We start from the raw sequence: 15,084 nt of genomic DNA on the forward strand, positions 1-15,084 counted from the left end.
TTCCGCCAAGGAGAGGCCATAAATTGGCATGGGATGGGGTCACAATTGGAGCACCATAAGTTTAGTCAGGTTCATATATTTTCTCGCTTAAGGAATGGCCCTTGTGACTACTTCTTACAACGTCTTATGTGAAAGACAATACGAAGTGATAGAACAGAAAGTGTTTCAGAAAGAGAAATCATTGAGAATGTTCACTAAATTTGTGGGTCTTACAATGGAGTGAAGAAAGCGTTTAACCCTTCAATTCAAGCATTACTTTTTTTTTGCACAATTACAATACATTCGCCAACATTTTACCAATTTGCACGCTAGATCATATGGAAATGAAACGCAAATTTATTCTCAAAAAATGCAATGATAAGAAATAGTAGAGAAGGACGGGGTAGTTCACGCATGTATTATTTTCGAAAATAAAGTTTTTTAGGAAGAAGTGTAATTATTTAGGAATTAACTTGATCTATCATACCTTGAAATATCACTATAATGCCTTATAGAAAATTAAATTTAGACCTAGATTGTAAATCTGCTCTGGAATTATTAACATAATTGTCAAAATCCTAAAAGACAAAATCCTGAATTGACTAAAATTTCGAATATGAAAGTACTCACGACCAAAACCATGAAAAGGCAAAAGTATCGTTTTTTTTTTAATAATTTAATAATGTTTTCGATTGAAATGTCATTTTACTGCTCGAACTGTTTTAAAAAAGATTAAAAGATTTTTAATTTAAATTTGTCATCGCTCCGGAGCTTAAACAGTATGAGAAATTAACTTTCGGTCTTCAGTGACCCCCAATAAGAAGAAAACATTATCTCCAGATATTCTTTCCTTATTCTCGCACACCCCTGCCTCCCAAGACGCTGCCGACTTGCCTAAAAGTTGATGCCAAATGCTTATTTTTACGTATAAACATGTATGGGAATTTCTTTGCATTTGCAACCGTTACGCGAAATATTAAAAGTGAAAAGTTTAGTCGTATTATAAGAATTTGTAAAGGACTGAGGGATAAATATAATAGGGGAGACCGGGGTAGTAGAATTAGCCACCAAATGAATTTATTCATTGAGTATAATTTGTACAAAAAATGTTTGTATGAGGCTGATAAATATTTCAATGAATAGGAAGGGATCTGTATATTTAGATTAAAGAGTGGGTTCCTCAATATTCCTTCGTAGGCAAACTATAAGATACCACTATCTAATACTATACGTGGCTAATCTGCCCCAGTCTCCCCTATTAGTTTTATCTTTAAATAGATCTTCCCTCAGAGCCCTGTAAGCTGAGTTCGAAATCAATTTATGAATTGGCTTCAAATATCTCAATATAAAAAAAGTCAAATTGCCATAAGGGTGCTCCATCCCATCCAAAACCATGTTTTCTTGGTTTATTTCGAAAACGGCACCATAGGTCTTTTATTATCGGATATGTTTTACAGGTAGCCTAACCGAACATTTCGTCCATACATACATATTATCGGAAAATCACTATTTTGAATTATTAAAAGTCAAAGGTCAATCACTTTTGGAGGACCTATTTTTTAACAGATTTTGTTAAATTTGGATTCTTTGGAAATAGTAAAGATTACTAGTATTTGTCAAGGAAAGGCTTGCCTACAATAATTTAAAACCTAATTTTAAAAAAATCATTGGAAATTGTTTTCAAGATAATTTAAAGATAATAATATTTGGAAAGATGCAAACAGAAAAATACAAAAATTCTTAAACAGAAACACCCAGGAATTTAATTTCAAATCCCATCCGATGAATGCCAATGCCAATTCTGAATCCTTTTAGTTGTAATTTGGAATTTGCGAATCTCAAGACCTTTTTTTATTTTCGGTTAATGCTGAATTGAGTTCCCGATCTCTTAGCGTGATAGAAGTAGAGGTTCTAGACTAGACCATTTCATTTCATTCGCTCAGAGTTTCTAAAGAGAGTCGTATAAAGGCGGTGGCTGTCAAAATCTTGAAAGCCAAAATTCTGAATGGAGCGAAATCCCGAGTGGTCAAAATCCACAAATGTCCTGAAAGTGAAAATCTAACACCCCGTGGGTATAAGTTTTCGATGTAATCATTTAGTTTCCGTGTGTTCTAATTTCCATAAATACAGAAAATTTCTTTTGCTTTTGGGTTTTTGGCTTTGCAGGATTTATATTTCGACCCATTCAATATTTTAACCCTCTAACGGTGTTTTCTTTAATATCCAAAAAAGTAGTTAAATAATTTTGTCTAGGGTAATTAATGGTCCACTAAACTCAAAAATACCATCCATTCTTCATTATATCTTTCTGTTTGGGCGCCAGGTCAGAAAAGGTAAAGGCCTCCAGGCGGTCATATCGGTTTATGGCATAAAAAGACTGAATTATTTTTATTGAAAAATAGTGAACAAATAGTAAAATAAATTAATTTTAAACTCATTCTGGACAGTCTTCGCGTAATCTCAATTGTTTTCCATGATTAATATATTGCAAAATAATAATATATTTTACTAGAACAGCCAAAACAATTAAATAAAAAAATCGATAATTTTTGAAAATTTTACCCTAGAACCGATAAGACCGCCCACAGGCGCTCTTCCTTTTTTTCTTCTAAAACTCTTCTAGTTTTTTCACACTTATCAATTGAAATATACAAACTAGAAGAACATATCTTTCAGGAAATAAGATTCTTACTACAGTTAGATTACTTTAAAACAATCTTTTTTGCACTTGAAAACGCAAAATGTCGTGAGCGACATCTTGTTGTTTTTTCTCTGACCTGTCACGTCACACAAAACTGAAGATTGTAAGCAAACGAAAGGTCAAGATGAGTTCAGCTTCAGAAAATAAGTTATTAAGACTATAACTGAGGACACTGTAGATATTTTAACTTCAAATAAGTAATATTATCGCGGTAAATGCGGTTTATAGAATGACCGCCTGGAGGCGGTCTTACCCGTTAGAGGGTTAAACATCAGGGATTTCGACCTATTCGAAACTGAATATTCAGGATTTTGGTTTTTTTTTTTTGGGATTTTGGATATTTTCAGAATTTCGACTCATTCGGCATCTTGTTATTTCTATATTCAGATAAAAAGGAATATACTGATCAAATACTTTGATTTTAAAATTAATAAACGTTGCAAAATAAAATTTTTGTTTTTTTTTTCAAAATGGAATTAAATGTGGTATAGAATATAGAACTATATGTTATGCTACTACTGTAATCGTGAACACATAAAGAATTTTATTTAATCGTATCGAGATATATTCATTACAAAGGTAATCATTTTTACAATGTCTATATCCCGTGTTAGAAGAATCTGCTAGTTCGTTTGTAGACTCGCCCAGAAGCGCCTTCCCGCATTATGGATGCTTTTTCCATGCTCCCGGAGTTGTTGAAAATGAAACAAAGTTCTAGAAACTTTTCGAAATTCTAGTACTTATGAGTGAGATATTTTTGAATCATTAATTCATCCCATAATTTTTGTCGTGTAAAGGACAAGGCCATTTTTTTCAAGGCATATTATTAACTTGTAAATTCAAGCATTGCGAAAATGTTTTCTTTTGATCATTCTTCTACTATTTTTTGCACTTATTTTTTTCTATATCTTCAGTATAAAGATTTATTGAAGGGTTAGGTACAATTAAGAAAATTTTGTGTTGGGATTTTAAATGTGAACCCTTTAAACCTTGTAATAAATTTTCAAAAGCAGCCGTGAACTTGTCTTAAGTATAAGATTTGTCATTCACTATTGCCTTGTTTGTACACATGCATGACTTAAACTATAAGTTATTGTCACCCCAAAAAAAAACTATCATCCGTGGAAATCAAGTTTAATCTCAGAGGCAAATCTGGTTTTCTCAGTAAAAGTTCACTGTTAAGTGTCTCCAGAAAAATGTTGCAAAAGAAATCTCTCGTTTGAGTTGATCGATGAAAGTCATTGTCTGAGAGATCAATGTTGGTTCGATAGACCAAGCAAAAGGCAACGACACAAATTCTCCAGGTTAAGATAATTGATGAGTGGTTGATGATTTAAAACGCATCGCAATTAAACAAACCTTCATTGATCACTTGGCATTTCATAGAGAGACTCATATCACTTGGAAAAGTCTCCAATGAAGCCATTGAGAAAAATCCGATGCAATTTGATGTTGGCGAGTTTCTTCTTGTGTTTTTATGAAATTAAAATCCCTTATCAGCAATAAATCATTTTCTGCACAACGTCGAGGTACTGTGCAAAATGGTTCGTGGACTGTGGTCGGAAGGGTAAGAGGGGGGGTTAGGAGGGTGGTTGGCGAGAATGCTGGAATATAAGTAGAATGTGTTGGCTCGGGAACACCAACCAACACAAAACGTTTTAATCATGAAACAAACAGCCACTCTTCGTCTTCTCTTTCTGCAGATTTTTGTGTTATACCTCAAATACACCAGCAGCACTGCCTCTGCCTCTTAAAATTGCGCACATTCTACAAGTTCTGAGCGCAGAGGCGAATTTTACAACCATAAACCTGGGAAATATGATCCTCGACTGATCTTCAAAATGAAGTTTTAAAACGTGCATATGAAGATCGCAATTATCAGACTCTGTTTTAAAATTCTTTGAAAATTCTATAAGAAATGCAAAATTAGAAATTCTCTTTAGCATTTTGTTAAGTTAAGAGTGATTACACTAGAAATATTTTTAGCATTAAAAGATCACCCCCTTATACGTTCACGTGTCGCCAAGTTAGAGCTATCGATCGCGAAATGTTGAAAATGGAATGAAATAAATGGCGGAGCGGGGACAAAACAAGCCAGTGTCACTCACTTCACTCATATTGTATTTAATTGAATCTTTCTATACAAAAGAAGGGAAGGCAAAGACAACAGTAAGAACGATCAGCACAAAGAACTTGCTAAATCCCTTTGGTTGGGACGTCAAATCAGTTCCCATTTGACGATCACCATCGACAGTTCAACCGTGATCATCTCCAGAAAGAGAACCTTATTACAAACACTTTCCATCGCGTGTGCCTCCTTATAGTATTGGGTTTTCGTGCTCAAGATCACGTGTCACTAAAGAAAGATCATTCGATCACAACGATTATTCGCGAGTGATCGTCGAACGCCCTCTCCTCGGTTTTTGTTTTTATATTTCTTTTTTAAGTGTCGTGAAGTGCCAAAAAAGTGTCTCTGGGATTGAAGTGTTGTCCAACTCCATGGAAAATTCATGTATACGATCATAAGAAATAATTAATAATGTCTGTGGCAGTTTTTTATCACGATGAAATGTTAACTTTCCAACCGGTTTAGCGATTTTTAGATCATTTTCCACCCACACTATCGCACAAGACACCATGGAAGGCCTCGGGTTCTGAGTTGCAACACATAGATCGCGATCACTTATCTTGACGATCACATACGATGACTTACATTGAAACACTTTCTCATTCTGATCATTAAATCTTCGAGATTGGATCGTTAAACAGGATTAAGCGATCGTGAATCATTTTATGCGTCTTTTGGGTAAATCTTCATTTTTTTTTCTTAATTCTTACTTTTCAATAAAAATATTAATTGTCGGAATATTCCAATGCAATGGCATAAAAATAAGAGAGCTATAAAAATTAATTTCTCAAGTAATTTCTGTGCTAGGTGTCTTCAACTCGGATTTCCTATCGATCGCATTCTCCTTTTTATTTCGTTTACCGTGGGATATTTTTCTTTTATTTTTCAGCCATCGATCGCTTTTCAGTGCAATGTGTATAATTTATTCTTGAAGGGATTTGCAACATTGTAGGTTCAAAAATGTGAGGGATCGTGTTCTAAATAATCACACGCAGCACGAATTTTGAATCCTTTAATATAGAGGGCAATTTCATCTTTAAAATTGTTAATAAAAAAAAACATTTTTTCTTTCTTTGTCTTCAAAAATAATAATAAATGTATGTGAAGTTATGTCATCTTAACTAATTTTGAATAGGTACAATTTTTGAAGAACAATGAAAATATTTATAAAAAGTTGTTCGTGGATGTTTTTTTTTTCTTATCTAATGAGATGATAATCAGAAAATATGCAAAATCTTTGAACTACTTTTATTAACTAGAACTACTTTTATTAACTTAAAGAATCTCTTTAATTCTTTATTTACGCATGAATTTCATCAGTTATCTATTTTATCAATTCTATTCAAGGACGTGGAAAAAGCAAAAGAATAACTATAGAATTTCTAGCGTGTTAAAAAATTTTCGTAAGCCTTCAACATATCCTTGTTGTTATAAATTCAATAGAAAGGTTAAAGTAATTTTGAAAAAAAAACTATTTCAATTAATATAAAAATTAATATTAACAGTAGTTTCATCAATTTCTATTTTTTCAGTTAATTGCTACGTATTTTTAATGATTTTTAGTAGGGTAAGTGTGCCAAATTTCGGCATTGTTGCATGCAAGAGCCAAAGTCTCAAGTTTGAAATCTAATATCTTTAATAGAAATTGATTTTTTTATTCCTTTTACTTAAGGAGTGTTGCTTAGAACCTTGTAGACAGTTTATCGTCTTTATTTACTCTAAAATCATTCTTAATATATTTTAAAATGAATAAAAATGTAGACATAGCTTTGGTACCCTATTTCGGCCACCTTCATTCTCATAGTTCCTTGCCCTTCAGGAATTCTTCCAATGCCTTTTTCACGTCATCTCGTTTGTCGAAGCTACATTTTTTTTTATTCTTTTGCATTGTATAATCTCTAGAATATGTAAAATCTAAAAAATCATGGAAATTCGAGGAACAAAAAAGGTGGCCGAAATTGCAAGCTGGCCGGAATTTGGCACACTTACCCTACCTATAAACATAGTTGGTTCAGAGTAACGGAAAAATAAATTTAAGATGCATAATGCATACGTTTCTTGTGGGGTACTGGTTGTAACCGTTGTAACCCAATCGTTAATAAAAGGTAAAAAACCAGATCTTAAGCAGTTTTAATCTGCAAATTTATCTTATGTTGCATTTTCAATTTGAGATTAACTTTTCTAGAAAACTTCAAGTTTTTTTTTTCTAATTATAATTGAATATACTTGTAGGATCGAATGTGCAATATCGATCAATGGCTGCCTCTTGTTGGCTTTCCTAGCGCGTATGATCTTATGATCTCTGAAGAATCATATACATAATAGTGCAAAAAATATTGCTGTGTTCGTCGATCATCGACGCAATATATTTATTTGCACCCTTCACGTGATCATTAATATGCAGGAGGTACATAAGAGGAGAACACTCCAATGTTTCTCGGTGATCGTGGTTATAAATAATATGTGATCACACGTGATCGCTCCACTTTGGCCTAACCCATGCTCTTCATCAGTCTCATCCAATTTCTCCAGCATTTCTCACACATTGGTGCAAAAGGCGAACAAAAATGGGCTGTGTTACGCAATAAATTAATAAAACACCATAACATTTTCTTGTGATCTTTACTCTCCTAAGATCGCACGATCAAAGGTGTCACTTGTGCTGATGGTATTTAATTTCCTCCTTGTCTTCCACTAACAGACATTAAAGACTATAAGAAGTGTTTGGGTATACAAGATGTCTATTCACCGACAATTGATCATGTTCAGTGAAAGTTTTCTATAACGCGATCTTGCTGGCCTAAACATCGCATTTGCCGAAGATTTATTGAGTGTGTGTAAGTTGATTGCAAATGTTAGCAATAAAATTGCATTTTGGTGTGTGAATTGAATTTTTCCTTGTCACAGATAATGTTCATAGTATTAATCGAAAGCAATTCTATGACAAGAAAATTGCTTCGAAATTGCTACGATCATTCAATCTTATAGCACGATCACTTGGACACCAGCACAAATTGCCTCATTTAAGTTTATTTCTCAATGAGCTCTCAATATGTGAGTGAAATTCGCCTTTTAGGACACACTTTAGCGAAGGGGCTGAAAATTGGCACAAACAAACATCCAGCATAAGTCACTTGACAATAGCATGCGATCACTCACACAGAAATTTGTCGCCTCTATGCCATGGGATAGATTCGTGCGAATTTCCACAGAATAAAATTATCCTAAATGAACTTCATGTGATCTTCTTGTCGAGAATAATTTTCATGTCGATGGGGAGAGTGGCATAACAATAAAACAAGTCTTTAGAGATGGACTCTCTTGATCTGTTTCAACGACAGAATACTCTGACTGCAAACGATCACTTCCATCACGATCCACCTTCTGATTTCTTGTCTTTCCTTTAGCGATTCTACTTCTTCATTCGCAATTATTTATTCACAAATGATACAAACAATCAAATGAAAGTTTCTTTTAGGGAATTTACGAGTTTATCACGTTTTTTATGTGCGTCAGTTGAAAATCTATTTCTATATTGTATGAGAACTACAATTCTTTTTTTAATTATTCAGTTACCTTTATGTTGAGTTAAAATTAATAAGGAATTAATAAGAGTATTAAAGCCTTGCTTAAATTTTAGAATTGGGGCACCTTTATATCGCGGAACCTTTGAAATTGGACTATTTTTAAACTGTTTTTAAAAGGAACTGGTTTTTATCTTTGTGTAATTTAGCTTCGCAATTAATTTGTGAAGCTAAATTTTATCGTAACAAAGTCCAGTTTCATTTAAAGCCAGGAGAAAAAAGCCCAATTACAAAGCTGTCCCAATTCAGATATCCCATCTACCCCTATTGCGTTTTCACAATTTTGTACAAGCAATTGAAATGATCGAAAATATATTCCAGCTTTGCAGAATGCTTGAACACACGATTATAAATCACTTCTAAAATTCTTCGTTATTTTTAGGTACATAGTGATTTACTATCCATTTAAAACTGGTTCATAAATCACAAGAAAACCATATGAAAAAATTAAACATGCAAAATATAAATTAAATTTTAAGTCAAATTTCGATTGCTCTGTAAAATACGTGAATTTTGACCTTGAAAAATTCTGAAAAGCGATTTTTTCGGATTCTATGAATGAAAGATTCAGCTGGACTACATGCAAAACATTATTTGAAAGTTAAAGCGACTGCTAGAAACCTCAAAATTGACAAAAGAAAATAAAAATCATTTCACTGAAAACTAAAAGTCGGCATCTTTTATCGTTTAGACTTTAAACCAGTAATAGACAGAAGAAAAAAAATGAATGGATCCCTTAATATTATTCTTTGGGGAGCTTGAAAATTCCAAAATTTACCCAAAAGATGATTTTTCATAAAAAGAGATGGCAAAGCGTCCCAGCTTTGCGGAATGCTCGAACTCACGAGATAGAGCTCACCGTGAATTAGCTTTTTGCATATTCTTGGAATCACTGATCTACTAGAGATCAAATTGATTCATAAATCACAAAAGCATTTGAAAATCAAAAAATCGGTACTTAGCCGATTCATTACCGATGAAGACCGATGCAGCCGGGTTCTAATTTGCAATACTTTTCTAAAAAATCCAAATTTAATCAAAAAGAAAAATGAGCCTTCCAAAGTATTTGACCTTTGACCTTCAATAATTCAAAATAGCGAATTTTCCGGTCATAGGTATGTTTGGGCGAAATATTCGCCTGGACCAGCTCTAAAACATATCCAAAAATCATTGAAAAAGCTTGGGCCAATTTTGAGAAAAATTGAAAAAACATTAGTTTTAGGGAATATTAATTATTAGGAATGTAAAATTATTTAAAAATCGGTACTTAACCGGATAATTACCGATGAAGACCGATGCAGCCGGGTTCGACATTGCAGTACCTTTCCAAAAAATCCAAATTTAACCAAATCAGTTGAAAAATGAGCCTACCAAAGTGGTTGACCTTTTTTTGACCTATTGACCTATTTTTGAGGGATAGGGAACGTACGAAAGGTGATGGGGGGAAGTAAAGAGGTTGGGTACGAGATAATGTCATTTGAGGAGGGGTCATCGAAGACCGGAAGTCGATATCTCTCACCGTTTAAGCTCCAGAACAGTGAGAAGTTGAAAAAAAAGTCGATTATATAACTGCTCTCTCTTTAAGTTCGAGCAGTAAAACATCTGAAACGTGATGATATCTTTAGAAAAGTTGTCTTCGGGATGGAGTGGGAGATGTGGAAATTTTGTAGGGTAAAAAAATAGAATAATTAAGGGAATGTAGACATGGTTCGCACAGAGTGAACCTTCAAACGATGTAAATTTTCTCTTTGCCTGCAAAGAACTAACTTATCATTTCTCATCTCGTCTCATGAACTTAACAATTATCTATCTTATGGCTAAGAAATGACGTACTAGCTCTTTCTAAACAAAGAGAAAATTTGCGTTGTTTGAAGGTTCACTCTGTGCGAACCATACCAACATTCCCCTACATATTACTCTCTCTGTGGAGCTTGAGCATTTAAATAATTCTAAAAGAGATTCAATTGAATTTTGCAATGAAAAAGAGTAAATTTTACATCATTGCGGGTAAGTTTTTTTAGTCAGAGTAGCAAAACTTCTGCACAAAGAAAAAACACTATTTGAGTCATTCGTGTATTAAGTATGTGTTTGTCTTTTAATAATTTTTAAATATTTTTAGTGTAATAGCTCCATTACTTCAGCCATTCGTATCCATAAAATTCACTGAATTTTTTTATATATAAAATCGTCGCTCTCCATGTGTCACAATTAAAAATCGGTTAAGAACAAGAACAATTTTACAGGATTGTGCAACAAAATATGTATTCTGTACAGATTGCTCTCTCAACTCACCCATTTAATTAGAGATAATTTGATAAATGATCATTTAATTGTAATTATATAGAGGCGGTCTCTGCGATCGCTGGTTTTGTGTATATGCTATTGTTGAAATGATCGTCATTCTTCTTTGAGCTCTTCGTGCCATTTCAGCATAATGTTCAAGGAGAAAAGGTGTGGCGAATGAGAGAAATTCTCAATCCCTTACGTTAAAATGTAATCACGTAATCTATTTAAATTTTAAGCCATTCGGCGCACCTCTGCAAGGCATTCCATGGTCTTGAGTCCTCATTGAACTCAGTTTCTTGGACGATAGACGGTTAATTGCGTGTCTTCTTGGACTCTGCAGGTGGAGGATCCTCCGGTTCCGATATGCCCAAACCACTCAAGTGGATGCAGAAGATGCGACGGAGAAGCCACTCGGCCGAATCGCGTCCCAGAGACTCTCGAGGCGGCACCTCAAATGCCGACGAGGTCTTCTTTGTCATGGTCAGCGAACAGGTAGCCAGCGACAATCCTCAGAAGCACACTAGCCGACGATGCCTCAGCACCGAACAGTTATTCAGGTAAGATTGTTGCTTAAACTGCCGGAATCCGCCTTTGACTTTTGGAGAGATATTCCCCACGACGAGGAAATTCGTTGCACTCAGCGAAATTCCTTAGCAAATTGCTCTATTTATCTGAAAATTAAAAATATGTCTGGCAGTTGAATTGACCAGTATTGTTGAGAAAAATTGAGTCGTATTTGATAAATTTACTTCCTATAAAGGTTAACGTATTTGAACTGAACACTTGGGTTGAAATCTTATAAAGACTTTTTTCGACTGATATTATGTTGACTGTTTTGACAGTTAATAAATTGTCACTTTATTTAAATTAACTAAACTTCAATAGTTCTTAGAGAAAACTGGGGCACCACCGAACATGGGATAGTACTGAACACCAATTTTTATTTCTAAACTACTTGGACTATCTCGACCGTTGCTTCAGTTGACAAGCATCACCATTGTGCCTATAAATTCGTATGGGTCTTATCCTTTGAAGTCTAATAGGAATCTGATTAAACAATCGAAGTGTTCGGTGCTACCCCGTGTTTACTACTGCCCCAAAGTTTCCCCTATGTGTATAATATATAATACACTTTTTCAACTTGTTACTGGGTTACAGGATGAACGTTAAGAGATATCAACTTAAGGTCATAAGTGATTCCCCATAAAAAAATGAGATCTAGAGACAGGTTTTTATCTTTTTCCCTCTCACCTCATCCCATCTTCATCTTCAAAAATGATTTTTTTTTTAGTTTATTTTAAAAATGAAATCAACGCCGAATCTGCCCTCGAGTTTTTGAGACAGAGTGAATTCAGAGTAAATAATTTGCTACACAGATTTACATAATCGATGCTTTAAAATTTTTGTGGCAAGTATTTATATTTAGTCAAATATTTTTTTTTAGTAAAATTCGGAAAGCCAGACACTTAAGAAACAGCTCAAGAGGCACTGAAGAGTATTGGCAAGTTTTTTCCTAAAGAGAATTGACTTATCAGTCTGATATATTTCGAAATTGTGCATTAAAAGCTATTTAAAAATACTTATTTCATAATGCTGGCCGAAATAATACAAGAACTATGAGGAAATTTCTTTAAGTCGTAGTGCAATATCTACAAAATTTTTACAAGGAAAAGTGAAAAATATCTTCACTTTTTATTAGGCTTGATGGGCCCCTGGCTCAAGTTTATATGTTCTGTAGTAAATTACGTCAATTGTTAAATAATTTTTGAAATGATCTTGAATGATAATAATATTTTCATATTTTAATTTTAAAATGTTATGCCTCAGAAAATACTAAATTCCAAAGATATATCCTGCAGGTATACAATTTTTCTGTGTCACTAGTGAATTCGCGTTTTTTTTTTTTCAATCTTGAAAATATCACTCAAAACCCTCAAAATAGAACTCCTTTATTCGGAATATTGAAAAAGAATTCTTATTTCTGGACGATGACGATGAGAAATAAATCAAACGATTGTGTAACAAAAGGGACAGATAATCCTAACCGGCTTATGTAGGTGAGATTCTTAATGTGAGCTAACTCGGAATGTATGCAAATTCGATTTAGGTCTGAAGTTGGGGGACGCCATTCAGTTATCTTGAATCAAATTCGTGAAATTATACAAATTTTGTATTTAAACCAAAATATCAAGGATTTGGATGGAGTGACAGAAAAGTGATATATGGGTGAAATGTAGACCAGAATGTTCTCTATAATTCTGCCGTAGAACTTGATCTCATCAATTACTCAGAAGCCGCGATAATCGAGTTTTTTTTGGTTCTGAACTCGTTTTTTCGACCAGATCGCCCCAAGTGTTCATTTGGTGAACTTCAACTATATCAAAAAATTGTTGTATTTTGTGAGAATTTCCATTTAAAACCCTATTTTAAGTGCCTTGGTGGAGTAGAGGCAGTCAAATTGGCATCTGAGTGATTTCAAAGCGTTATTATGGGAAAAATCAATTTTTTCATACTTAAACGACAAAATAGGAGTGATAGAGTAGTCTAAGCGAAAAATGATGTATGGACAAAATATAGAGACAAATGTCCTCTACAATTATGTCGAAGTAATTATAAAAATCGGTTCAGCGACAGTCGAAATAATTGAGGTTATGTGATATTGAAATTGGTTTTTCGACTGTGGCGCCCCTGGTGTTGGTCCCACGAAGTTCGAATGTTCTAAAAAGTTGTAGAATTTGGTGAAATCTTTGATTTAAACCTTCACTCATCAAAATCGATCAAATAAAACCAGAGATATAATTTTTTGAATTTCGTGAACTTTGACCCCTCATATCTCTGGTTCTATTATAACCACAGCGCACTTGCGCCACTTTTTGGAAACGCCCTTGAATGGATTATAACACTCTAAAATATGATTAACTTCCACAATGCCGTTTTTGAGTAAAATTAGTTTGAATTTTGATGAATTTTGACGCTATTGCAGCGCCACCTGTGGTGACTTGTTGAACTTCCATCTGAAAGTGCTCATCGAGACGAAACCAAAAAGGTAAAATTTAGGTCGCTATGTTAATTAGAACCGGAGATAGAGGCCGGTCAATTTTCGAACTTTGACCCTTTATAGCTCGGGTCAGTGGTTATGGATCGACTTAAGTATATTTTTGTTTGATAGGTATAATCAGCGGCTACAACATACTAAAATTTCAGCCCGATTCACAAAGGAATTTTTGAGTTATTTAACTTAGAAAATTGAAAAATCTGCTTTTTAAAATTAGCGCCCCTAGCGGTGGTTTTATGAACTTTCTATCTTAGAAGAGGATGTGGCATTTCACGAGAGTTTTCCAAAACGCCCTCACTTTTTAAATTTTGATAATTAGAACCGGAGTTATGGCCATTTTAAGAATTTTTTTGGACCCTTATAGTTCGGGTCAGGAGGGTTGGGGGACCTTAAGTTTGGTATTGATGGAAAGCCCTAAGACCCAGCTATAACATACTAAAAATGTGACCTTGATCTATACCATAGGGGCGGAGCTATTGAGAAAACAAAAAAGGGGGTATTCAAAATGGCGGAAGGAGGGGTGGGGGCGGGGGGTCAATGCACCAAGTTGCAATTTTCACCCAATATATAACCTTTGCCGAAAACCGCAAGACGATATCTCTTTTGATGGATGGCGAGCTGTCATTTTTATTTGAGGTTTTAAAATAACGACTGTGTTTTTAACTGTCATTTTGGAAGATGTATTTTAGAAAACTCATGAGAAAAATGCACAGATTGTGCGCTATAGAGGCCAAAGTCTTTGTCCGCAGGTGGAAATGAAGTAGAGATAACACGTAAAATAGTCGATTTCAATTTGTTCCACAAAGCTATGGAAGTCTCTCAAGACCTCATTAGCATTTCCATTAAACGGGTAAAAAGACGAACAGAAGGGAATAAATTGTGGCATTAAGGACGTCTGTGGCGATTAAGAAGCACGTAATATCGGGTTAAGAATAGGTAACTTGAAAACCTTTTATACTGTTTCGTTGAAAATATACAAAAAAAAAGAAATTTAAATTTTGTATCCGTGAAATTGATGCTGAAGAGATGCCTCCGACAGATCCCTCTTTTTCTTCCTTTTTTTTCTGTAACTTTCCAGCCCACCCAAATGGATTCACACATAAATTTCTCAACAAAACGATGACAATTTAATATTTATTTCAAATGGAATCCCTCCGAGACAAGATGTTTCTTAGATAATTTGCTGAAGTCTGACACAGAGACCGCGACTTCTTGCTGTGTTTTTAATTTGGAACATTGTGCATATTAAAATATCTGTTCTTGGAAAATAGAGATATTCTTCGGAATTCAACTGGTTTAACTAGAGTCTTTAATAGTTTTATGAGCGCTTTTTATGAGTTGCTTATTTAGT

At 34.1% G+C, this 15,084-nt stretch overlaps 1 protein-coding gene across 1 annotated transcript in view; it reads left to right on the plus strand.

Moving 5' to 3' along the window:
- Positions 1-15,084, plus strand: part of LOC129801642 (protein prickle-like) — a 184,484-nt gene that overhangs the window by 5,003 nt on the left and 164,397 nt on the right. The window contains exon 2 of the mRNA XM_055846886.1: positions 11,019-11,235. Coding sequence (XP_055702861.1) covers positions 11,042-11,235 — 194 coding nt within the window. The 5' untranslated portion in view covers positions 11,019-11,041. The remainder of the gene's footprint in view (positions 1-11,018; positions 11,236-15,084) is intronic.

The sequence above is a fragment of the Phlebotomus papatasi genome, chromosome 2, assembly GCF_024763615.1.
Source record: "Phlebotomus papatasi isolate M1 chromosome 2, Ppap_2.1, whole genome shotgun sequence".
Lineage (NCBI taxonomy): Eukaryota > Metazoa > Arthropoda > Insecta > Diptera > Psychodidae > Phlebotomus > Phlebotomus papatasi.